The following is a 25,919-nucleotide window of genomic DNA, read 5'->3' as shown; positions in this document are numbered from 1 at the left end:
GTGTGAAACAGACAGGGATCGTGTTCCCAGTCCCTGGGTTAGGGAGGGATTGTGGTGTGAAACAGACAGGGATCCTATTCCCAATCCCTGTCCCTGGGTTAGGGAGGGATTGTGGTGTGAAACAGACTGGGATCCTGTTCCCAGTCCCTGTCCCTGGGTTAGGGGAGGGATTGTGGTGTGAAACAGACAGGGATCCTGTTCCCAGTCCCTATCCCTGGGTTAGGGAGGGATTGTGGTGTGAAACAGACTGGGATCCTGTTCCCAGTCCCTGTCCCTGGGTTAGGGGAGGGATTGTGGTGTGAAACAGACAGGGATCCTGTTCCCAATCCCTGTCCCTGGGTTAGGGAGGGATTGTGGTGTGAAACAGACAGGGATCCTGTTCCCAGTCCCTATCCCTGGGTTAGGGAGGGATTGTGGTGTTATGCTGACTGGGATCCTGTTCCCAATCCCTGTCCCTGTGTTAGGGAGGGATTGTGGTGTGAAACAGACAGGGATCCTGTTCCCAATCCCTGTCCCTGGGTTAGGGAGGGATTGTGGTGTTAAGCTGACTGGGATCCTGTTCCCAATCCCTGTCCCTGTGTTAGGGAGGGATTGCGGTGTGAAACAGACAGGGATCCTGTTCCCAGTCCCTATCCCTGGGTTAGGGAGGGATTGGGGTGTGAAACAGTCAGGGATCCTGTTCCCAATCCCTGTCCCTGGGTTAGGGAGGGATTGCGGTGTTAAAAAGACAGGGATCCTGTTACTAATCCCTGTCCCTGGGTTAGGGAGGGATTGTGGTGTTAAACTGACTGGGATCCCGTTCCCAATCCCTGTCCCTGGGTTAGGGAGGAATTGTGGTGTTAAACTGACTGGGATCCTGTTCCCAGTCCCTGTCCCTGGGTTAGGGAGGGATTGCGGTGTGAAACAGACAGGGATCCTGTTCCCAATCCCTGTCCCTGGGTTTGGGAGGGATTGTGGTGTGAAACAGACAGGGATCCCGTTCCCAATCCCTGTCCCTGGGTTAGGGAGGGATTGCGGTGTGAAACAGACAGGGATCCTGTTCCCAGTCCCTATCCCTGGGTTAGGGAGGGATTGTGGTGTGAAACACACAGTGTCCTACTCTCCGGGAATATGAGTGCACGCTGTTTGAATGTTGTGGTCTGTCTGATGCCTCTGGTACGTCACAGTTAAGTCGTCTGTCTCTCCTCAGCCCGTTCTCTGTTCCCACTGTAGGCCAGGAGAGAGGAATTGTGTGTGAGCTGTCTGGTATACTGCGTCAGATCATGGAGTAGCGTTGTGAAGGCTGAGTTGTCCCACCCTCTCACCAATTCCCAGCTTCCTTCACAAGGCACTGGGCTCCCTTCTGTCAGTGAGATGGGAGACTGGGGGGTTTATCTGTTAATTCCTGCAGTCACAAGTGACTTGTTGTCTGATTCTATCCCCCATCTCCCTGTGTTTGTCTTCACAGAGAACGGAACCTGTCCCATTGCAAGGAGGCTGACGATGTTGTGCAACACGACCCTGGGAAAAGACTGCAAGAACGACACGCAGTGCGACGTGTGGCAGAGGTGCTGCCTGGCCAAGGGCTGCGGTGGGAAATGTGTCCCAACATTCATCAGTAAATGTGAGTATCCATCACTGCATTGCTTCCCACAGGTTTGTTTGATAATCCCGAGTGTGCTGAACAGGACCAATGTGAGCAGTGTCGAGGGAGCTTTACACTGTACCTATGAGCATGGTGTCTCTATCCTGATAGTCGACGCTGTAGAGGGAGCATTACTCTGTATCTAATACCACTCTGTCCGTGTCGCGAGAGTGTTTGATAGAGGACAGTGGAAACATTACACTGTATGTGAACAAATTGACCAAGTGAAAGCTCATTCTCTCCTTCAGTTTTGCGAAAGAAATGCCCAGAACATTCCCGTGTGTCTTTTCTCTGCAAGAAAAACTGGACTCGATCCTGTGAGGATGATGATGATTGTCCTTCCTATGAACAGTGCTGTGAGATTGGATGTGGCAAGAAATGTGTCTCCTCATTCAGGCACGGTAAGGATTCCGGTCTGACAGAGTGTTAGCAGGGGAATGGTCTGGGGCAAGATTGTTCAGCAGAACAGAGACTGCAGGGTGCAGAGAGAGGGAGACCCGAGACTGCGGGGAGCAGAGAGAGGGAGACCCGAGACTGCAGGGAGCAGAGTGAGAGAGTCCCGAGACTGCAGGGAGCAGAGTGAGAGAGTCCCGAGACTGCAGGGAGCAGACTGAGAGAGTCCCGAGACTGCAGGGAGCAGAGTGAGAGAGTCCCGAGACTGCAGGGAGCAGAGTGAGAGAGTCCCGAGACTGCAGGGAGCAGAGTGAGAGAGTCCCGAGACTGCAGGGAGCAGAGTGAGAGAGTCCCGAGACTGCAGGGTGCAGAGTGAGAGAGTCCCGAGACTGCAGGGAGCAGACTGAGAGAGTCCCGAGACTGCAGGGAGCAGAGTGAGAGAGTCCCGAGACTGCAGGGAGCAGAGTGAGAGAGACCCGAGACTGCAGGGAGCAGAGTGAGAGAGACCCGAGGCTGCAGGGAGCAGACTGAGAGAGTCCCGAGACTGCAGGGAGCAGACTGAGAGAATCCCGAGACTGCAGGGAGCAGAGTGAGGGAGTCCCGAGACTGCAGGGAGCAGAGTGAGAGAGTCCCGAGACTGCAGGGAGCAGACTGAGAGAGACCCGAGACTGCAGGGAGCAGAGTGAGAGAGACCCGAGACTGCAGGGAGCAGACTGAGAGAGACCCGAGACTGCAGGGAGCAGAGTGAGAGAGTCCCGAGACTGCAGGGAGCAGACTGAGAGAGTCCCGAGACTGCAGGAAGCAGAGTGAGAGAGACCCAAGACTGCAGGGAGCAGACTGAGAGAGTCCCGAGACTGCAGGGAGCAGACTGAGAGAGTCCCGAGACTGCAGGGAGCTGACTAAACGTGGCCTGAGACTGGAGGGAGCAGACTACGGTCGACCCCAGTCTGTAGGCTGATCCAATTATAATTGTGGACCATGGAACTCCTGAAAACAGCAAGTATATCCCTGATGGGGATTCCCTGTCGGTCTCGCCCTCTCGTGTGTAAATCGAGCCTTACATCGGAATGTTGTGTTTCCAGGTGAGAGACCCGGAGAGTGCTCAAGCCCAAGTCAACTGAGCTATGTGTGTAACACAACTCTGGGCAGGGAATGTAGAAATGAGAGCGACTGTGGTAGATGGGGCACGTGCTGCATTACCCCGTGTGGGTCAAGATGTGTCCTCAGGCATTTCAGAAATGGTGAGTTCTTCTTATCTGAGCTTCACTCACTGTCCATCTGGTGTTACTGAATGGATGTGTTGCGGGACAGGACAGAGCAGTGTTTCAATGTGTATCTCACCATGTGCTGTCCCTGTCCTTGGGGAGTTTGATGGGGGCAGGACAGAGGGAGCTGCACTCTGTATCTGACCTCACGCTGTCCCTGTCCTGGGAGTGTTTGATGGGGGCAGTACAGAGGGAGGTGCACTCTGTATCTAACCCCATGCTGTCCCTGTCCTGGGAGTGTTTGATGGGGGACATTACAGAGGGAGCTTTACTCTGTATGTGACCCATGCTGTCCATGTACTGCGGTTCTTTGATGTGGGACAGTGCAGAGGAAGCTGTCCTCTGTATCTACCACCGCGCTGTCCCTATCCTGGGAGCGTTTAGTGCGGACAGTGCAAAGTGAACTTTACTCTGTATCTGATCCCATGTTGTCCGTGTAGTGCGGTTCTTTGATGTGGGACAGTGTAGAGGAAGCTGTCCTCTGTATCTAACTCCGTAGTGTCCCTGTCCTGGGAATGTTTGATGGCGACAGTGTGGAGGGAGCATTACTCAGTATGTAACCCCATGCTGTCCCTGTTGTGGGGACAATGTTTAATGGGGACAATGTAGAGGGTTCTTTACTCTATGTCTAACCCCGTGCTGTCCCTGTCCTGGGAGTGTTTAATGGGGACAATGTAGAGGGCTCTTTACTCTGTGTCTAACCCCGTGCTGTCCCTTTCCTGGGAGTGTTTAATGGGGACAATGTAGAGGGCTCTTTACTCTGTGTCTAACCCCGTGCTGTCACTTTCCTGGGAGTATTAAATGGGGACAATGTGGAGGGGTCTTTACTCTGTATCTAACCCCGTGCTGTCCCTGTCCTGGGAGTGTTTAGTGGGGACAATGTAGGGGGTTCTTTACTCTGTATCTAACCCCGTGCTGTCCCTGTCCTGGGAGTGTTTAATGGGGACAATGTAGAGGGTTCTTTACTCTGTGTCTAACCCCGTGCTGTCCCTGTCCTGGGAGTGTTTAATGGGGACAATGTAGAGGGGTCTTTACTCTGTATCTAACCCCGTGCTGTCCCTGTCCTGGGAGTGTTTAATGGGGACAATGTAGAGGGTTCTTTACTCTGTATCTAACCCCGTGCTGTCCCTTTCCTGGGAGTGTTTAATGGGGACAATGTAGAGGGTTCTTTGCTCTGTGTCTAACCCCGTGCTGTCCCTTTGCTGGGAGTGTTTAATGGGGACAATGTAGAGGGGTCTTTACTCTGTGTCTAACCCCGTGCTGTCCCTTTCCTGGGAGTGTTTAATGGGGACAATGTAGAGGGTTCTTTACTCTGTGTCTAACCCCGTGCTGACCCTGTCCTGGGAGTGTTTAATGGGGACAATGTAGAGGGGTCTTTACTCTGTGTCTAACCCCGTGCTGTCCCTGTCCTGGGAGTGTTTAATGGGGACAATGTAGAGGGGTCTTTACTCTGTGTCTAACCCCGTGCTGTCCCTGTCCTGGGAGTGTTTAATGGGGACAATGTAGAGGGGTCTTTACTCTGTGTCTAACCCCGTGCTGTCCCTTTCCTGGGAGTGTTTAATGGGGACAATGTAGAGGGGTCTTTACTCTGTATCTAACCCCGTGCTGTCCCTGTCCTGGGAGTGTTTAATGGGGACAATGTAGAGGGGTCTTTACTCTGTATCTAACCCCGTGCTGTCCCTTTCCTGGGAGTGTTTAATGGGGACAATGTAGAGGGTTCTTTACTCTGTGTCTAACCCCGTGCTGTCCCTGTCCTGGGAGTGTTTAATGGGGACAATGCAGAGGGCTCTTTACTCTGTGTCTAACCCCGTGCTGTCCCTTTCCTGGGAGTGTTTAATGGGGACAATGTAGAGGAGTCTTTGCTCTGTGTCTAACCCCGTGCTGTCCCTGTCCTGGGAGTGTTTAATGGGGACAATGTAGAGGGTTCTTTACTCTGTGTCTAACCCCGTGCTGTCCCTGTCCTGGGAGTGTTTAATGGGGACAATGTAGAGGGGTCTTTACTCTGTGTCTAACCCCATGCTGTCCCTGTCCTGGGAGTGTTTAATGGGGACAATGTAGAGGGGTCTTTACTCTGTGTCTAACCCCGTGCTGTCCCTGTCCTGGGAGTGTTTAATGGGGACAATGTAGAGGGGTGTTTACTCTGTGTCTAACCCCGTGCTGTCCCTGTCCTGGGAGTGTTTAATGGGGACAATGTAGAAGGGTCTTTACTCTGTATCTAACCCCGTGCTGACCCTTTCCTGGGAGTGTTTAATGGGGACAATGTAGAGGGGTCTTTACTCTGTGTCTAACCCCGTGCTCTCCCTGTCCTGGGAGTGTTTAATGGTGACAATGTAGAGGGGTCTTTACTCTGTGTCTAACCCCGTGCTGTCCCTGTCCTGGGAGTGTTTAATGGGGACAATGTAGAGGGGTCTTTACTCTGTGTCTAACCCCGTGCTGTCCCTGTCCTGGGAGTGTTTAATGGGGACAATGTAGAGGGGTCTTTACTCTGTGTCTAACCCCGTGCTGTCCCTGTCCTGGGAGTGTTTACTGGGGACAATGTAGAGGGGTCTTTACTCTGTGTCTAATCCCGTGCTGTCCCTTTCCTGGGAGTGTTTAATGGGGACAATGTAGAGGGGTCTTTACTCTGTGTCTAACCCCGTGTGGGTCTGTCTCTCTCTTTTCTCCCAATGGAAGACGACGGGCAGTGCCCTCGCTCAGACCATCTTGCCCGTGTGTGTAACTCCACTTTTGGGAAGGTGTGTGAGTCGGACCAAGATTGTGCTGGATCTCAAAGATGTTGTGATGCTGGGTGTCAGAAACGTTGTGTCCTGTCGTTCTACAGAAAGTCTCATGGAGGTAGTTCCTGGTCCAAAGGGCATGGCTGCTTAACCTGTCTGTATGAGGCAGCTCTGTGAGCTTTCCTTCTTTATATCTCACTTTGTGTCTGTGGTATATTTCCCTTTGCCTCTCTTTGTGCATTCCTGCAGCACATCTCTCTCTCTCTCTCTCTGTGACGTCATTTCATCTCCTGCTTTTGCATGTCTGTCTGTTTCTCTCTCTCTCTCTCTCTTTGTCTGTCTGTCTCTGTGTCTCTCTGTCTTTCTCTCTGTCTCTCTCTGTCTTTGTCACATTCCACTCTCTCTTTCTCAGTCATGCCTCTCCATCAGTCCCTCTGTGTCGCTATCTCTCCCGACTCTCTGTAGCCCTGTTTCTCTGTCACCTCTCATTCTGTCTGTCTGTTGCATGTGTTTCTGTCTTTCTCAGTCATGTCTTTCCTTCTGTCACTTGCTCTCTGTGTCGCTATCTCTTCTCCCGCTTGGCCCCTCTCTCTCTGTCCCCGCGCTTTCTGTCTGTCGGCTGCATGTTCCTGTCTCTCTCTCTCCGTCTTTGTCACATTTCTCTCCCTGTTCCTCACCTTTTTTGTCTCCCTCTCACTCTGCCCCTTCCCTCTCCCACCCATTCCCCCCAACACCTCTCCTGATCTCTCCTATAACCGGAACTATTACATTTGCAGACTCGGGGAAATCTAAGGAGTGTCCTAAGCCGTCCTCCCTGGATCGTGTCTGCAGGATGAATCACAGCGTCTCGTGTGAAGATGATGAGGATTGTGGCAAGTGGAGGTCGTGTTGTGAGACGCCGTGTGGTAGACGCTGTGTCCACCCCTTCATGGGGCAGAACAGGAGTTTGTCAGTCTCAGGTAACTGCGTACATTCCATAATCCTTCGATCATACCAGACTGGGATCACCGGGCACCACATCTCCCGAGGTTGAACTGTACTCTGGCGTGTACTGTTACCCGGTCTCCTTGTCACCTCGGGACACCACACACAGTTTGTATCTCTGCAATCGCGGTGGAATGGATTGGTGTTGGGAATGTAGTCGGCACAGTCGAGGGTTGGGGGTGTAGTGCCTCCTGTTGCGAACTTGCTCGTTGCACCAATAAAGCTACTACGTCCTGATGTCCTTGATGAGGCCTTCCTCTGTGTCTGAGCTGTGTCTATCTCTCTCCCTTTCCCTGTCCCTCCCTCCCTCCCTCTCTCTCTGTGACAGATCGGACATCTGGAATGTGTCCTTCTCCTGCTCGCCTCTCTGCTGTGTGTAATCTGAAGTACGGTGAGCTGTGTGAGGACGATGATGACTGCTACGCATGGCAGATGTGCTGCAACACCAGCTGTGGGCAACGCTGTGTCCATTCCTACCGCAGCAGGAGTAAGTCACCCAGTTTACTTAGCACCACCCTACCCTCTCCCTCCCCACGCACAACCTCCACCCCAGAGCATGTTCATCAGGGATCGGGAGACACAGAAAGTCACTGTGTTTGTATTGCTATTTCTGCGTATGTGTGAATGTGTGTCTCTCGCTCTCTCCCTCGCTCTCGGTCTTTCCCTCTGTCAATGGACGTCTCTGCGACATTGGGCAGACATGATCAGTTCTTCGAACTCTGTCTTTCTTGTCAGTTTGTGTGTCTCTCTTTCTTTCCCTTTCTCTTTCCATCTCTATATCTATGTTTGTTTATTTCTCTCTTTTTGTCTGTCTCTGTCTTCCTCTGTCCCCGCCTCTCTTGCTGTCTCTGTCTATCTCTCCTGCTCCCTATTACTGTTCTCTTTCTCTCTCACCCTGTCTCTCTTCCCCCTCTCTCTCTCTCTCCCCCTCACTCTGTCTCTATTTCTTTCTTTCCCCCTCTCTCTCTCTCTCTCTCTCTCCCTCTCTCTGTCTCTCTCTCCCTGTCTCTCTCTCTCTCTCCCCCTCACTCTGTCTCTATTTCTTTCTTTCCCCCTCTCTCTCTCTCTCTCTCTCTCTCCCTCTCTCTGTCTCTCTCTCCCTGTCTCTCTCTCTCTCTCCCCCTCACTCTGTCTCTATTTCTTTCTCTCCCCCCCTCTCTCTCTCTCTCTCTCTCTCTCTCTCCCTATCACCCTGCCCCTGAGCTCGGGGCGAAGTCAGTGAATGATAGTTCAAGCAGCAGCAGCAGCAGTTTCTGAAGCTAAGATGGAGCCTCTGTCTCTGTAGGGAGCGAGCAAAGGTGTCCCTCACCTTCCAGACTGAGCCACGTCTGTACCATGAGTTTCCACACTCAGTGCAATGAGGACAGCGACTGCGAGGGCTGGCAAACCTGCTGCAATACCACCTGTGGGAATAGATGTGTCTTCAAGTTCCTGTCCAGACGTAAGGCACCACTTCTGTTAAGCTCTGTGTATCATCCCACTGGCTACAGGTATCGAGCCAGGAGGGTTTGTTGGTGGGACAGTGTGGTGTGAGCTGCACCCTGTATCTAACCCCATGCTGTCCCTGTCCCTGGGAGTGTTTGATCGGGGTGATGGTGTACAGAGACCTTTACTCTGTATCTAACCCCATGATGTCCCTGTCCCTGGGAGTGTTTGATTGGGGGACGGTGTTGGGAGACCTTTACTCTGTATCTAACCCCATGATGTCCCTGTCCCTGGGAGTGTTTGATCGGGGGGATGGTGTACAGAGACCTTTACTCTGTATCTAACCCCATGCTGTCCCTGTCCCTGGGAGTGTTTGATCGGGTGGATGGTGTAGCGAGACCTTTACTCTGTATCTAACCCCATGCTGTCCCTGTCCCTGGGAGTGTTTGATCGGGGGGATGGTGTAGAGGGACCTTTACTCTGTATCTAACCCCATGCTGTCCCTGTCCTGTGGGAGTGTTTGACCGGGGGGATGGTGTACAGAGACCTTTACTCTGTATCTAACCCCATGCTGTCCCTGTCCCTGGGAGTGTTTGATCGGGTGGATGGTGTAGCGAGACCTTTACTCTGTATCTAACCCCATGCTGTCCCTGTCCCTGGGAGTGTTTGATCAGGGGGATGGTGTAGAGAGACCTTTACTCTGTATCTAACCCCATGCTGTCCCTGTCCCTGGGAGTGTTTGATCGGGGGGATGGTGTAGCTAGACCTTTACTCTGTATCTAACCCCATGCTGTTCCTGTCCGTGGGAGTGTTTGACCGGGTGGATGGTGTAGGGATACCTTTATTCTGTATCTAACCCGATGCTGTCCCTGTCCCTGGGAGTGTTTGATCGGGTGTATGGTGTAGAGGGGGCTTTATTCTGTATCTAACCCCATGCTGTCCCTGTCCCTGGGAGTGTTTGATCGGGGGGATGGTGTAGTGAGACCTTTACTTTGTATCTCACCCCATGCTGTCCCTGTCCCTGGGAGTGTTTGATCGGGGGGATGGTGTAGTGAGACCTTTACTCTGTATCTAACCCCATGCTGTCCCTGTCCCTGGGAGTGTTTGATCGGGGGGATGGTGTAGTGAGACCTTTACTCTGTATCTAACCCATGCTGTCCCTGTCCCTGGGAGTGTTTGATCGGGGGGATGGTGTAGAGAGACCTTTACTCTGTATCTAATCCCACGCTGTCCCTGTCCCTGGGAGTGTTTGATCGGGGGGTTGGTGTAGAGAGACCTTTACCCTGTATCTAACCCCATGCTGTCCCAGTCCCTGGGAGTGTTTGATCGGGGGGATGGTGTAGAGAGACCTTTACTCTGTATCTAACCCCATGCTGTCCCTGTCCGTGGGAGTGTTTGATCGGGGGGATGGTGTAGAGAGACCTTTACTCTTTATCTAACCCCATGCTGTCCCTGTCCCTGGGAGTGTTTGATCGGAGGGATGGTGTAGAGAGACCTTTACTCTGTATCTAACCCCATGCTGTCCCTGTCCTGTGGGAGTGTGACCCTCTCCATATGTCCTGATGTGACTGTCAGTTTGTTCCTTCCAGCGACCCAGTGCCCTGCCTCCACCCGCTTGGACCCATTCTGTGAGATGAAGTTGGGAGACGTGTGTCAGAATGACACTGACTGCCATGCCTGGTCATCATGCTGCGATGCCACCTGTGGAAAGAGATGTGTACCTCGTTTCCTCATGAGCCGTAAGTGATCAGTGTGTCTCTGTTAGATCAGAGACTATGGTGTGGTGATTACAGTACATGGCAGTGTGGGCAGGGAGCTGGGTGTGTGTGTCTGGGTATCAGTGTGGGTGTGTGTGTGGGCGTGTGGGTGTGTGTGTGGGCGTGTGGGTGTGTGTGGGGTGTGTGTGTGTGTGTGTGTGTATGTGTGTCTGTATGTGTGAGTCTGCGTGTGTGCATGTGTGAGTCTTTGTGTCTGTGTGTGTGTGTGTCTATGTGTGTGTCTGTCTCTGTGTGTGTGTGTGTGTGTCTATGTGTGTGAGTGTGGGTGGGGTGTGTGTGTGTGTCTGTGTGTCTGTCTATGTGTGTGTGTTTCTATGTGTGTGTGTCTGTGTGGGTGTGTGCCTGTGTCTGTGTGGGTGTGTGTGTGGGGATTTGGGTGTGTGTGTGTGTGTTGCTGTGTGCGTGTGTGTGTCTGTCTATGTGTGTGTGTGTGAGTGTGTGTGGGTGTATGTGTGTGTGTGAGAGAGTGTGTGTCTGTGTGTGTGTGTGTGTGGGTGTATGTGTGTGTGTGTGTGAGAGAGTGTGTGTCTGTGTGGGTGAGTCTGTGTGGGTGTGTGCCTGTGTGTGTGTCTGTGTGGGTGTGTGTGTGGGGATGTGTGTGTGTGTGTTGCTGTGTGTGTGTGTGTGTGTCTGTCTATGTGTGTGTGTGTGTGTGTCTATGTGTGTGTGTCTGTCTATGTGTGTGTGTGTGTGTGTGTGTATGTGTGTGTGTGAGAGAGTGGGTGTGTGTGTGTGTCTATGTGTGTGTGTGTCTATGTGTGTGTGTGTGTGCGCGCGTCCGCGGCATAGGGGGATGTGAGCGGGTGGTATTCAGAGATTCACCTGGAATTGCCTAAATACCTGAGGCTTCCTGAATCCCGGGGCTGTGGAGCTGGTCTGTCAGTGATGGAAGAGCCGTGGGAGTCCCTCGTGTCTCACTCGAGCAGATCCAAGGGAGTTGTGTGTTTCCGTACAGCCGTATCCATACTGTCTCTGTGTTGTCCAGGTGATGATACCTGTCCTGCTCCCCACCGCCTGGAGCCCATGTGTGACCTGAAACTCGGAGATCGTTGCAGCGGAGATGAAGACTGTGATGCCTGGCAGAGCTGCTGTGAGAGCAAATGTGGAAATATCTGTATCCCCAGCTTCATGGATGATGGTACGTTGTGGGGATGACACTGTGAGGGAGATGTTGTGGAGAGCAACAGAGAGAGAGAGAGTGACAGAGAGAGGAGGGGGCACTGGGAAGATGGGACAGAGAGAGCAAAGGGGACGAGGAGAATGGGACACAGAGAGAGAGAGACAGAGAGACAGAGAGAGGAGGGGGCACTGGGAAGATGGGCCAGTGAGAGGGAGAGAGAGAGAGCAAAGGGAACCAGGAGAATGGGACACAGAGAGAGAGAGACAAAGACACAGAGAGGAGGGGGCACTGGGAAGATGGGACAGAGAGAGCAAAGGGGACGAGGAGAATGGGACACAGAGAGAGAGAGAGAGAGACAGAGAGAGGAGGGGGCACTGGGAAGATGGGACAGAGAGAGGGAGAGAGAGAGAGCAAAGGGAACCAGGAGAATGGGACACAGAGAGAGAGAGAGAGACAGAGAGAGGAGGGGGCACTGGGAAGATGGGACACAGAGAGCAAAGGGGACGAGGAGAATGGGACACAGAGAGAGAGAGAGATAGAGAGAGGAAGGGGCTCTGGGAAGATGGGAGAGAGAGAGTGAGACAGGGAGAGCAAAGGGGACCAGGAGAATGGGACACAGAGAGAGAGAGAGAGAGAGAGAGGAGGGGGCACTGGGAAGATGGGCCAGAGAGAGGGAGACAGAGAGAGAGACAGGGAGAGAGAGAGACAGAGGGAGAGAGACAGAGAGAGAGAGAGAGAGCAAAGGGGACCAGGAGAATGGGACATAGAGAGAGAGAGAGAGACAGAGAGAGGAGGGGGCACTGGGAAGATGGGACACAGAGAGAGAGAGAGCGATGGATACTGTGTGTGTGTGTGAGAGACTGTGTGTGTGTGTGTGTGTGTGAGAGAGAGAGAGCGAAGCGATTGTGAGAATGGGAGAGGCAAACAAAGAGAGAGAGGGGAGTGAAGCGATTGAGGTAGAGAGGCGAGGGAAGAATGAGACAGAGTGAGGGGAGGAATGAGGCAGACAGACTCTGGGTGACATGACGGAGGAATGAGAGAGGGACATAGAAAGGGACATGGAAGGACTGGGAGAGCGGCTGGTGGGAAATATGATTGGACAGATGGTGTGTTCAAACCAGAGAGTAGCAGAGGATGAGGGAGTGCAAACAACTCGAGACGTTACACAGACGAGACTTAGGTTTAGATTTCTATTTTATTTTCACATGTCGTGGAGTAGAGGAATCCAGGAACACAGTGTAAAAGGTATTCTTCATTCTTCATTCCAGCAAGATGGAATTGGTGAGAGAGACCGAGAGGGAGAAATAGAGACAGACAGAAAATCATCCGCCGACATTTCCGCCACCTCCAAACAGACCCCACCACCAGGGATATATTTCCCTCCCCACCCCTCTCCACCTTCCGCAAAGACCGTTCCCTCCGTGACTACCTGGTCAGGTCCACGCCCCCCTACGACCCACCCTCCCATCCTGGCACTTTCCCCTGCCACCGCAGGAACTGTAAAACCTGTGCCCACACCTCCTCCCTCACCTCCATCCAAGGCCCTAAAGGAGCTTTCCACATCCATCAAAGTTTTACCTGCACATCCACTAATATCATCTATTTTATCCGTTGCTCCCGATGCGGTCTCCTCTACATTGGGGAGACTGGGCGCCTCCTAGCAGAGCGCTTTAGGGAACATCTCCGAGACACCCGCACCAATCAACCAAATCGCCCCGTGGCTCAACATTTCAACTCCCCCTCCCACTCTGCCGAGGATATGGAGGTCCTGGGCCTCCTCCACCGCTGCTCCCTCACCACCAGACGCCTGGAGGAAGAACGCCTCATCTTCCGCCTCGGAACACTTCAACCCCAGGGCATCAATGTGGATTTCAACAGTTTCCTCATTTCCCCTTCCCCCACCTCATCCTAGTTTCTAACCTCCAGCAACTCGATCCCCTGACTTGTCCGGACTTGTCCGACCTGCCCAGCTCAATTTCCACTTATCCACTCCACCCTCTCCTCCCTGACCTATCACCTTCATCTCCTTCCCCACTGACCTATTGTACTCTATGCTACTCTCTCCCCACCCCCACCCTCCTCTAGCTTATCTCTCCACGCTTCAGGCTCTCTGCCTTTATTCCTGATGAAGGGCTTTTGCCCGAAACGTCGATTTTGCCTGTCCTGGGATGCTGCCTGAATTGCTGTGCTCTTCCAGCACCACCGATCCAGAAAGATATTAATGTTCTTCCCCAGCACTGACGCTCCGACAGTGCCTGCTCCCTCAGCAGTGACCCTCCGACAGTGCCTGCTCCCTCTACACTGACCCTCCGTCAGTGTCTGCTCCCTCAGCACCGACCCTCCGTCAGGGCCTGCTCCCTCAGCACTGACCCTCCGACAGTGCCCACTCCATCAGCCCTGACCCTCTGACAGTGCCTGCTCCCTCAGCACCGACCCTCCGACAGGGCCTGCTCCCTCAGCACTGACCCTCCGACAGTGCCCACTCCATCAGCCCTGACCCTCTGACAGTGCCTGCTCCCTCAACACTGACACTCCGTGAGTGCCTGCTCCCTCAGCACTGACCCTCCGACAGTACCTGCTCCCTCAGCACTGACCCTCTGACAGTGCCTGCTCCCTCAACACTGACCCTCCGTCAGTGCCTGCTCCCTCAACACTGACCCTCCGTCAGTGCCTGCTCCCTCAGCCCTGACCCTCCGACAGTACCTGCTCCCTCAGCACTGACCCTCTGACAGTGCCCATTCCCTCAGCACTGACCCTCTGTCAGTGCCTGCTCCTTCAGCACTGACCCTCCGTCAGGGCCTGCTCCCTCAGCACTGACCCTCTGAGAATGCCTGCTCCCTCAGCACGAACCCTCCGACAGTACCTGCTCCCTCAGCTCTGACCCTCTGACAGTGCCCATTCCCTCAGCACTGACCCTCCGACAGTGCCCACTCCCTCAGCACTGACCCTCTGACAGTGCCCATTCCCTCAGCACCGACCCTCCGACAGGGTCTGCTCCCTCAGCACTGACCCTCCGACCGTGCCCACTCCATCAGCCCTGACCCTCTGACAGTGCCTGCTCCCTCAACACTGACACTCCGTCAGTGCCTGCTCCCTCTACACTGACCCTCCGACAGTACCTGCTCCCTCAGCACTGACCCTCTGACAGTGCCCATTCCCTCAGCACTGACCCTCCGACAGTGCCTGCTCCCTCAGCAGTGACCCTCCGACAGTGCCTGCTCCCTCTACACTGACCCTCCGACAGTGCCTGCTCCCTCAGCCCTGACCCTCCGTCAGTGCCTGCTCCCTCTACACTGACCCTCCGACAATGCCTGCTCCCTCAGCCCTGACCCTCCGTCAGTGCCTGCTCCCTCTACACTGACCCTCCGTCAGCGCCTGCTCCCTCAACACTGACCCTCCGACAGTGCCTGCTCCCTCTACACTGACCCTCCGACAGTGCCTGCTCCCTCAGCACCGACCCTCCGTCAGGGCCTGCTCCCTCAGCACTGACCCTCCGACAGTGCCCACTCCATCAGCCCTGACCCTCTGACAGTGCCTGCTCCCTCAGCACTGACCCTCCGACAGTGCCTGCTCCCTCAGCACAGACCCTCTGACAGTGCCTGCTCCCTCAGCACTGACCCTCCGACAGTGCCTGCTCCCTCAACACTGACCCTCAGACAGTGCCTGCTCCCTCAGCACTGACCCTCCGTCAATGCCTGCTCCCTCAGCACTGACCCTCCGACAGTGCCTGCTCCCTCAGCACTGACCCTCCGACAGTGCCTGCTCCCTCAGCACTGACCCTCCGACAGTGCCTGCTCCCTCAGCACTGACCCTCCGACAGTGCCTGCTCCCTCAGCAATGACCCTCTGACAGTGCCTGCTCCCTCAGCACTGATCCTCCGTCAGTGCCTGCTCCCTCAACACTGACACTCCGACAGTGCCTGCTCCCTCAGCACTGACCCTCAGAAAGTGCCTGCTCCCTCAGCACTGACCCTCAGACAGTGCCTGCTCCCTCAGCACTGACCCTCAGACAGTGCCTGCTCCCTCAGCACTGACCCTCCAACAGTGCCCAATCCCTCAGCACTGACCCTCCGACAGTGCCTGCTCCCTCAGCACTGCCCCTCCGTCAGTGCCTGCTCCCTCAGCACTGACCCTCCAACAGTGCCCCATCCCTCAGCACTGACCCTCCGACAGTGCCTGCTCCCTCAGCACTGCCCCTCCGTCAATGCCTGCTCCCTCAGCACTGACACTGCCTGTTCCCTCAGCCCTGAACCTTCCTCAGTGACCCACTGACAGTCATGCCTCCGCCAATCTCCCCCTTTCCCCTCCTCCTGTAATCTCCATGTTGTTGTGTTGTAGATGAGGAAGGAGAGTGCCCTGATCCGTCCCGGGTGAAGAGGCATTCGAATGTGTCGTGTGTGACAGATGAGGAATGCGGGAGCTGGGAACAATGCTGCGACCTGGGCTGCGGAAGGAAATGTGTTTACAGCAGCTCACTGCACAGTAAGGACAGTGTGAAGCCAGACCATCAGAGGGTCTTCCCATGGACAATGTGGTATCACTGCACTGAGAAACCCCCTCTCACTCTCACACTCACATATACACACACACACACTCATATAGATAGACACATACACACACACACACACTCATATAGATAGACACATACACGCACATATACACACACTATATACACACACACATGCGCACACTCTCATATATACACACACACACACTCATATAGATAGACACATACACATACACGCACATATACACACACTATATACACGCACACATGCGCACACTCTCATATATACACACACACACATGCACTCACACACTCACATCCACACACACATTCACACGCTCACGCACACACTCATATATACAGACACGCACGCGTACATGTACACAGATACATGCACACAGTCACTCACAGACACGTACACACACACAAACACACACACGTACAAAGACACACCCACAAAGAGACATGAGGTCTCACACACACACACACTCACACTGACACACACTCACACTGACACACACACACACACTCACATATGCACACACACACACACTCACACTGTCACACACACACGTGCAGTATCACACACACACACACACACACATGCGCGCAGTATCTCACACACACAGTGATGCAAATGGCCAAGCCTGTGACCCTCTGCTCTGACTGAGGTGGGATTACAGAGGAGGCCTTTCACTGCTGTGTCTATGCTGACTTCTCTTAAAGTGACATCTGTCTCCTTCCAGCACTCACACTCTTCCTGACCTTTTCCCTTGTCCGAATCTCCAGGACCTTTGTGCTCCCTCAGCCAGCACACTGGAGGCAATGGAGCACTGTCTGTGAGCCCAGCTCTAACCAGGGTTGGAGAAGGAGGTGGTGTGGCTTTGGGTGGTAATGGGGAGGTGGTTGGACGGTGGGTGCAGTGAGTTATTGTCCCTGGATTTGACTTTGGAGGAGTTTGGAGGCCTGTGTCTGTAAAGGAGGGTGGTATGCTCAGATCAGGCTCTGTAATAATGTCTCATTATCTATGCCCACACAGAGGGAGAGTCACAGTGCCCACACAGCCGTACCCTGGGCAAGGTCTGTAACATGACGTTGGGAGATGAGTGTGAGGCAGATGCTGACTGTGACCATTGGCAAATGTGCTGTGACGCTGGCTGTGGAAAAAGATGCGTTTTCCGATTCTTCAAAGGAGGTGAGGGGTCATCTGGTGATGGATGTGGGGTGGGGGGATGTTATGGGGGGACACTGGATAGGGGAGCATGACATCTATATATAACCCAGTGATGGGAGTGTTTGATTGGGTCAGTGTAGAGGGAGGTTTCCTCTGTATCTTACCCCATGCTGTCCCACTCCTGGGAGTGTTTGATGCGGTCAGTGCAGAGGGAGGTTTCTCCTGTATCTAACCCCATGCTGTCCCACTCCTGGGAGTGTTTGATGGGGACAGTGTAGAGGGAGGTTTCCCCTGTATCTTACCCCATGCTGTCCCTCCCCTGGGAGTGTTTGATGAGGTCAGTGTAGAGGGAGGTTTCTCCTGTATCTAACCCCATGCTGTCCCACTCCTGGGAGTGTTTGATGGGGACAGTGTAGAGGGAGATTTCCCCTGTATCTAACCCCATGCTGTCCCTCCCCTGGGAGTGTTTGATTAGGTCAGTGTAGAGGGAGGTTTCTCCTGTATCTTACCCCATGCTGTCCCTGTCCTGGGAGTGTTTGATGGGGACAGTGTAGAGGCAGGTTTCCCCTGTATCTAACCCCATGCTGTCCCTCCCCTGGGAGTGTTTGATTAGGTCAGTGTAGAGGGAGGTTTCTCCTGTATCTTACCCCATGCTGTCCCTGTCCTGGGAGTGTTTGATGCGGTCAGTGTAGAGGGAGATTTCCTCTGTATCTTACCCCATGCTGTCCCTGTCCTGGGAGTGTTTGATGCGGTCAGTGTAGAGGGAGGTTTCTCCTGTATCTAACCCCATGCTGTCCCTGTCCTGGGAGTGTTTGATGGGGACAGTGTAGAGGGAGGTTTCCCCTGTATCTAACCCCATGCTGTCCCTCCCCTGGGAGTGTTTGATTAGGTCAGTGTAGAGGGAGGTTTCTCCTGTATCTAACCCCATGCTGTCCCTGTCCTGGGAGTATTTGATGGGGACAGTACAGAGGGAGGTTTCCCCTGTATCTTACCCCATGCTGTCCCTGTCCTGGGAGTGTTTGATGGGGACAGTGCAGAGGGAGATTTCCTCTGTATCTTACCCCATGCTGTCCCTGTCCTGGGAGTGTTTGATGGGGACAGTGTAGAGGGAGGTTTCCCCTGTATCTTACCCCATGCTGTCCCTGTCCTGGGAGTGTTTGATGGGGACAGTGCAGAGGGAGATTTCCTCTGTATCTAACCCCATGCTGTCCCTGTCCTGGGAGTGTTTGATGGGGTCAGTGTAGAGGGAGTTTTCCCCTGTATCTTACCCCATGCTGTCCCTGTCCTGGGAGTATTTGATTAGGTCAGTGTAGAGGGAGGTTTCCTCTGTATCTTACCCCATGCTGTCCCTGTCCTGGGAGTGTTTGATGGGGACAGTGTAGAGGGAGATTTCCTCTGTATCTAACCCCATGCTGTCCCTGTCCTGGGAGTGTTTGATGGGGTCAGTGTAGAGGGAGATTTCCTCTGTATCTTACCCCATCCTGTCCCTGTCCTGGGAGTGTTTGATGGGGACAGTGTAGAGGGAGGTTTCTCCTGTATCTTACCCCATGCTGTTCCTGCCCTGGGAGTGTTTGATGGGGACAGTGTAGAGGGAGGTTTCCTCTGTATCTTACCCCATGCTGTCCCTGCCCTGGGAGTGTTTGATGGGGACAGTGTAGAGGGAGATTTCCTCAGTATCTTACCCCATGCTGTCCCTGCCCTGGAAGTGTTTGATGGGGACAGTGTAGAGGGAGATTTCCTCTGTATCTAACCACATGCTGTCCCTGTCCTGGGAGTGTTTGATGGGGACAGTGTAGAGGGAGATTTCCTCAGTATCTTACCCCATGCTGTCCCTGCCCTGGAAGTGTTTGATGGGGACAGTGTAGAGGGAGATTTCCTCTGTATCTTACCCCATGCTGTCCCTGCCCTGGGAGTGTTTGATGGGGACAGTGTAGAGGGAGATTTCCTCAGTATCTTACCCCATGCTGTCCCTGCCCTGGAAGTGTTTAATGGGGACAGTGTAGAGGGAGATTTCCTCTGTGTCTAACCCCATGCTGTCCCTGTCCTGGGAGTGTTTGATGGGGACAGTGTAGAGGGAGGTTTCTCCTGTATCTTACCCCATGCTGTTCCTGTCCTGGGAGTGTTTGATGGGGACAGTGTAGAGGGAGATTTCCTCTGTATCTTACCCCATGCTGTCCCTCTCCTGGGAGTGTTTGATGGGGACAGTGTAGAGGGAGATTTCCTCTGTATCTTACCCCATGCTGTCCCTCCCCTGGGAGTGTTTGATGGGGACAGTGTAGAGGGAGATTTCCCCTGTATCTTACCCCATGCTGTCCCTGTCCTGGGAGTGTTTGATGGGGACAGTGTTGAGGGAGGTTTCTCCTGTATCTTACCCCATGCTGTTCCTGTCCTGGGAGTGTTTGATGGGGACAGTGTAGAGGGAGATTTCCTCTGTATCTTACCCCATGCTGTCCCTGTCCTGGGAGTGTTTGATGGGGACAATGTAAAGGGAGATTTCCTCTGTATCTAACCCCATGCTGTCCCTCTCCTGGGAGTGTTTGATGGGGACAGTGTAGAGGGAGATTTCCTCTGTATCTAACCCCATGCTGTCCCTGTCCTGGGAGTGTTTGATGGGGTCAGTGTAGAGGGAGATTTCCTCTGTATCTAACCCCATGCTGTCCCTGTCCTGGGAGTGTTTGATGGGGTCAGTGTAGAGGGAGATTTCCTCTGTATCTTACCCCATCCTGTCCCTGTCCTGGGAGTGTTTGATGGGGACAGTGTAGAGGGAGGTTTCCCCTGTATCTTACCCCATGCTGTCCCTGTCCTGGGAGTGTTTGATGGGGACAATGTAAAGGGAGATTTCCTCTGTATCTTACCCCATGCTGTCCCTGTCCTGGGAGTGTTTGATGGGGACAATGTAAAGGGAGATTTCCTCTGTATCTTACCCCATGCTGTCCCTGTCCTGGGAGTGTTTCATGGGGACAGTGTAGAGGGAGATTTCCTCTGTATCTTACCCCATGCTGTCCCTGTCCTGGGAGTGTTTGATGGGGACAATGTAAAGGGAGATTTCCTCTGTATCTAACCCCATGCTGTCCCTGTCCTGGGAGTGTTTGATGGGGACAGTGTAGAGGGAGATTTCCTCTGTATCTAACCCCATGCTGTCCCTGTCCTGGGAGTGTTTGATGGGGACAGTGTAGAGGGAGATTTCCTCTGTATCTTACCCCATGCTGTCCCTGTCCTGGGAGTGTTTGATGGGGTCAGTGTAGCGGGAGGTTTCCTCTGTATCTAACCCCATGCTGTCCCTGTCCTGGGAGTGTTTGATGGGGACAGTGTAGAGGGAGATTTCCTCTGTATCTAACCCCATGCTGTCCCTGTCCTGGGAGTGTTTGATGGGGACAGTGTAGAGGGAGGTTTCCCCTGTATCTAACCCCATGCTGTCCCTGTCCTGGGAGTGTTTGATGGGGACAGTGTAGAGGGAGCTTTCCTTCCAGGTTAAAACAATAAGGAGAGATGTATTCTTTACACTTTGCTGTGTGTATGATCGTTGGGGACCATGTAGACTGAGAGAGACTTGCTCAGTTTCCATCCTGTCCATCCGGAGGTGTTTAACCTGAGACTCTGACTGAGCTTTAACCCAGTCTTTTCCCTTTCCTTCTGCTCTCCAGAGAATGGGAGCTGCCCAGATGCCAGGCGCCTTACCCCGATGTGCAATGTTAACTACGGCCAGGAATGTACAAATGACGATGACTGTGATCTGTGGCTCTCGTGCTGTGAGGCCGGATGTGGGAAGAGATGTGTCCATCGGTATCACAAACACGGTGAGGATGACTGACCCTCCCATCCCCCCCTTTAGCAAACACTGCACACGCCTGGTGGAGACAATCTGTCTGAGGCAGAGACCCCTCTCTGTTCCAGGAACCCAATCTCACTGCCCCCTGCAGTTGGAGTATTCAGTTTGAGGGTGTCCCCTCTCAGTAGGAGACTCCACCCCAGGTCCCAGCTCATCCAGAGCCATTTCAGGATCATTCCCAATGGGAGCGAGTCTCCCCCAGTCTACTATATCCCATTGGAAAGCCAGCCCCAGTCTGCCCAATCCTGTCGTCATCAGCTTGTACCCATTGGAAGGTGCTGCTCACAAAACTGACACCCATTTGCCACCCTCTCTGTATTCCCCATTCCCATTTCCCCCAGTCCCAGCTCCCCCCATCTCCCATTTCACCTTACTCACTGAGCTGTCATGTTTGGCCAACCCAGAATGGAAACCAGTGTGAAACCGTCCCTCCTCATTGTCACACTGCCATACCCAATCTACCCCTTTGTCTCCAGGCTTCCCCTTGTTTTTCCCTGGATCATCCCCTACTCCGTATAACCAGGGCGGTGCTGAATTTCCATCCGGCCTCTCACTGAATTCTGATCTGACCCGAAAACAGGAAAGCGAGACGCAGAGTGTCCCAAACCATTCCAGATGCGACATATCTGTGACCGGGACGATGCCGAGGAGTGTGAGGTAGACGAAGACTGCGCAAGGTGGAAGCAGTGCTGTAACGTCGGGAACTGCGGCAAACGCTGCGTCTATGGGGTCCAGAGGCGAGGTAAGAGAGGGAGAACTCATCTCTCAAAGAGGAGAGTGTACGAGAGAGGTGCAGTTCTGTGAGGGAAGAGAGAGATGCCCGTGAGTGAAGGAGAGAGGTGAGCTCCCGGTGTGTGTGGGAGTGGAGTGTGGTCCCTGTGTGTATGTGAGAGAGGAGTGTGGTCTCTGTGTGTGTGTGAGAGGAGAGTGGTCCCTGTGTGTGTGTGTGAGAGGAGAATGGTCCCTGTGTGTGTGTGAGAGGAGGGTGGTCCATGTGTGTGTGTGAGAGAGGAGAGTGGTCCCTATGTGTGTGAGAGGGGAGTGGTCTCTGTGTGTGTGTGAGAGGAGAGTGGTCCCTGTGTGTGTGTGTGAGAGGAGAGTGGTCCCTGTGTGTATGTGTGAGGAGAGTGGTCCCTGTGTGTGTGAGAGGAGAGTGGTCCCTGTGTGTGTGAGAGAGGAGAGTGGTCCCTGTGTGTGTGTGAGAGGAGAGTGGTCCCTGTGTGTGTGTGTGTGAGAGGAGAGTGGTCCCTGTGTGTGTGTGTGTGAGGAGAGTGGTCCTTGTGTGTGTGAGAGGAGAGTGGTCCCTGTGTGTGTGTGTGAGAGGAGAGCGGTCCCTGTGTGTGTGAGAGGAGAGTGGTCCCTGTGTGTGTGTGTGAGAGGAGAGTGGTCCCTGTGTGTGTGTGTGAGAGGAGAGTGGTCCCTGTGTGTGTGAGAGAGGAGAGTGGTCCCTGTGTGTGTGTGAGAGGAGAGTGGTCCCTGTGTGTGTGTGTGAGAGGAGAGTGGTCCCTGTGTGTGTGAGAGAGGAGAGTGGTCCCTGTGTGTGTGTGAGAGGAGAGTGGTCCCTGTGTGTGTGTGAGAGCAGAGTGGTCTCTGTGTGTGTGTGTGTGAGAGGAGAGTGGTCCCTGTGTGTGTGTGAGAGGAGAGTGGTCTCTGTCTGTGTGTGTGTGCGAGTGGAGTGTGGTCCCTGAGTGTATGTGAGAGAGGAGAGTGGTCCCTGGGTGTGTGAGAGGAGGGTGGTCCATGTGTGTGTGTGAGAGAGGAGAGTGGTCCCTGTGTGTGTGAGAGGAGAGTGGTCCCTGAGTGTATGTGAGAGAGGAGAGTGGTCCCTGGGTGTGTGAGAGGAGGGTGGTCCATGTGTGTGTGTGAGAGAGGAGAGTGGTCCCTATGTGTGTGTGTGTGAGAGGAGAGTGGTCCCTGTGTGTGTGTGTGAGAGGAGAGTGGTCCCTGTGTGTATGTGTGAGAGGAGAGTGGTCCCTGTGTGTGTGTGTGAGAGGAGAGTGGTCCCTGTGTGTGAGAGAGGAGAGTGGTCCCTGTGTGTGTGTGTGAGAGGAGAGTGGTCCCTGTGTGTGTGTGAGAGGAGAGTGGTCCCTGTGTGTGTGAGAGGAGAGTGGTCCCTGTGTGTGTGTGTGAGAGGAGAGTGGTCCCTGTGTGTGTGTGTGAGAGGAGAGTGGTCCCTGTGTGTGTGTGTGAGAGGAGAGTGGTCCCTGTGTGTGTGTGAGAGGAGAGTGGTCCCTGTGTGTGTGTGAGAGGAGAGTGGTCCCTGTGTGTGTGAGAGGAGAGTGGTCCCTGTGTGTGTGTGTGAGAGGAGAGTGGTCCCTGTGTGTGTGTGTGAGAGGAGAGTGGTCCCTGTGTGTGTGAGAGGAGAGTGGTCCCTGTGTGTGTGTGTGAGAGGAGAGTGGTCCCTGTGTGTGTGTGTGAGAGGAGAGTGGTCCCTGTGTGTTTGTGAGAGGAGAGTGGTCCCTGTGTGTGTGTGTGAGAGGAGAGTGGTCCCTGTGTGTGTGTGAGAGAGGAGAGTGGTCCCTGTGTGTGAGAGAGGAGAGTGGTCCCTGTGTGTGTGTGTGAGAGGAGAGTGGTCCCTGTGTGTGTGTGAGAGGAGAGTGGTCCCTGTGTGTGTGTGTGTTAGAGGAGAGTGGTCCCTGTGTGTGTGAGAGAGGAGAGTGGTCCCTGTGTGTGTGTGAGAGGAGAGTGGTCCCTGTGTGTGTGAGAGGAGAGTGGTCCCTGTGTGTGTGTGTGAGAGGAGAGTGGTCCCTGTGTGTGTGAGAGGAGAGTGGTCCCTGTGTGTGAGAGAGGCGAGTGGTCCCTGTGTGTGTGTGTGAGAGGAGAGTGGTCCCTGTGTGTGTGTGTGAGAGTGGTCCCTGTGCGTGTGAGAGGAGAGTGGTCCCTGTGCGTGTGAGAGGAGAGTGGTCCCTGTGTGTGTGAGAGGAGAGTGGTCCCTGTGTGTGTGTGAGAGGAGAGTGGTCCCTGTGTGTGTGAGAGGAGAGTGGTCCCTGTGTGTGAGAGAGGCGAGTGGTCCCTGTGTGTGTGTGTGAGAGGAGAGTGGTCCCTGTGTGTGTGAGAGGAGAGTGGTCCCTGTGTGTGTGTGTGAGAGGAGAGTGGTCCCTGTGTGTGTGTGAGAGAGGAGAGTGGTCCCTGTGTGTGTGTGAGAGAGGAGAGTGGTCCCTGTGTGTGTGTGAGAGGAGAGTGGTCCCTGTGTGTGTGAGAGGAGAGTGGTCCCTGTGTGTGTGTGTGAGAGGAGGGTGGTCCCTGTGTGTGTGTGAGAGAGGAGAGTGGTCCCTGTGTGTGTGAGAGAGGAGAGTGGTCCCTGTGTGTGTGAGAGGAGAGTGGTCCCTGCGTGTGTGAGAGGAGAGTGGTCCCTGTGTGTGTGTGAGAGAGGAGAGTGGTCCCTGTGTGTGTGTGAGAGGAGAGTGGTCCCTGTGTGTGTGTGTGAGAGGAGAGTGGTCCCTGTGTGTGTGTGAGAGGAGAGTGGTCCCTGTGTGTGTGTGAGAGGAGAGTGGTCCCTGTGTGTGTGTGAGAGGAGAGTGGTCCCTGTGTGTGTGTGTGTGAGAGGAGAGTGGTCCCTGTGTGTGTGACAGGAGAGTGGTCCCTGTGTGTGTGAGAGGAGAGTGGTCCCTGTGTGTGTGAGAGGAGAGTGGTCCCTGTGTGTGTGTGTGAGAGGAGAGTGGTCCCTGTGTGTGTGTGAGAGGAGAGTGGTCCCTGTGTGTGTGTGTGAGAGGAGAGTGGTCCCTGTGTGTGTGTGTGAGAGTGGTCCCTGTGCGTGTGAGAGGAGAGTGGTCCCTGTGCGTGTGAGAGGAGAGTGGTCCCTGTGTGTGTGAGAGGAGAGTGGTCCCTGTGTGTGTGTGAGAGGAGAGTGGTCCCTGTGTGTGTGATAGGAGAGTGGTCCCTGTGTGTGAGAGAGGCGAGTGGTCCCTGTGTGTGTGTGTGAGAGGAGAGTGGTCCCTGTGTGTGTGTGAGAGGAGAGTGGTCCCTGTGTGTGTGAGAGGAGAGTGGTCCCTGTGTGTGTGTGAGAGGAGAGTGGTCCCTGTGTGTGTGAGAGAGGAGAGTGGTCCCTGTGTGTGTGAGAGGAGAGTGGTCCCTGTGTGTGCGAGAGGAGAGTGGTCCCTGTGTGTGTGTGTGAGAGGAGAGTGGTCCCTGTGTGTGTGTGTGAGAGGAGAGTGGTCCCTGTGTGTGTGTGAGAGGAGAGTGGTCCCTGTGTGTGTGTGAGAGGAGAGTGGTTCCTGTGTGTGTGTGTGAGAGGAGAGTTGTCCCTGTGTGTGTGTGTGAGAGGCGAGCGGTCCCTGTGTGTGTGTGAGAGGAGAGTGGTCCCTGTGTGTGTGAGAGGAGAGTGGTCCCTGTGTGTGTGAGAGGAGAGTGGTCCCTGTGTGTGCGAGAGGAGAGTGGTCCCTGTGTGTGTGTGTGAGAGGAGAGTGGTCCCTGTGTGTGTGTGTGAGAGGAGAGTGGTCCCTGTGTGTGTGTGTGAGAGGAGAGTGGTCCCTGTGTGTGTGTGAGAGGAGAGTGGTCCCTGTGTGTGTGAGAGGAGAGTGGTCCCTGTGTGTGTGTGTGAGAGGAGAGTGGTCCCTGTGTGTGTGAGAGAGGAGAGTGGTCCCTGTGTGTGTGAGAGGAGAGTGGTCCCTGTGTGTGTGTGTGAGAGGAGAGTGGTCCCTGTGTGTGTGAGAGAGGAGAGTGGTCCCTGTGTGTGTGTGAGAGGAGAGTGATCCCTGTGTGTGTGTGTGTGAGAGGAGAGTGGTCCCTGTGTGTGTGTGAGAGGAGAGTGGTCCCTGTGTGTGTGAGAGGAGAGTGGTCCCTGTGTGTGTGTGTGTGAGAGGAGAGTGGTCCCTGTGTGTGTGTGTGAGAGGAGAGTGGTCCCTGTGTGTGTGTGAGAGGAGAGTGGTCCCTGTGTGTGTGTGAGAGGAGAGTGGTCCCTGTGTGTGTGAGAGGAGAGTGGTCCCTGTGTGTGTGTGAGAGAGGAGAGTGGTCCCTGTGTGTGTGTGAGAGGAGAGTGGTCCCTGTGTGTGTGAGAGGAGAGTGGTCCCTGTGTGTGTGTGAGAGGAGAGTGGTCCCTGTGTGTGTGAGAGAGGAGAGTGGTCCCTGTGTGTGTGAGAGAGGAGAGTGGTCCCTGTGTGTGTGA

The 25,919-nt window shown here is 54.2% G+C and overlaps 1 protein-coding gene and 1 pseudogene across 1 annotated transcript in view; one reads left to right on the top strand and one right to left on the bottom strand.

Moving 5' to 3' along the window:
• Positions 1-25,919, top strand: part of LOC148136850 (uncharacterized) — a gene marked incomplete at its 3' end in the record, with an annotated part of 264,129 nt that overhangs the window by 211,954 nt on the left and 26,256 nt on the right. The window contains exons 69-81 of the mRNA XM_087982832.1: positions 1,448-1,603; positions 1,873-2,025; positions 3,100-3,258; positions 5,956-6,117; positions 6,776-6,958; positions 7,312-7,470; positions 8,269-8,424; positions 9,998-10,147; positions 11,172-11,324; positions 15,644-15,787; positions 16,852-17,007; positions 20,631-20,783; positions 21,396-21,557. Coding sequence (XP_087838958.1) covers positions 1,448-1,603; positions 1,873-2,025; positions 3,100-3,258; positions 5,956-6,117; positions 6,776-6,958; positions 7,312-7,470; positions 8,269-8,424; positions 9,998-10,147; positions 11,172-11,324; positions 15,644-15,787; positions 16,852-17,007; positions 20,631-20,783; positions 21,396-21,557 — 2,046 coding nt within the window. The remainder of the gene's footprint in view (positions 1-1,447; positions 1,604-1,872; positions 2,026-3,099; positions 3,259-5,955; positions 6,118-6,775; positions 6,959-7,311; positions 7,471-8,268; positions 8,425-9,997; positions 10,148-11,171; positions 11,325-15,643; positions 15,788-16,851; positions 17,008-20,630; positions 20,784-21,395; positions 21,558-25,919) is intronic.
• Positions 17,492-20,560, bottom strand: LOC148136851 (uncharacterized; annotated as a pseudogene).

Source organism: Chiloscyllium plagiosum, unplaced genomic scaffold (assembly GCF_037043375.1).
Source record: "Chiloscyllium plagiosum isolate Xiang-an unplaced genomic scaffold, Cpla_swu_hap1 HiC_scaffold_44, whole genome shotgun sequence".
Lineage (NCBI taxonomy): Eukaryota > Metazoa > Chordata > Chondrichthyes > Orectolobiformes > Hemiscylliidae > Chiloscyllium > Chiloscyllium plagiosum.
The sequence above is the reverse complement of the archived record's forward strand: the minus strand, read 5'-3'. Positions and strand labels throughout refer to the sequence as shown.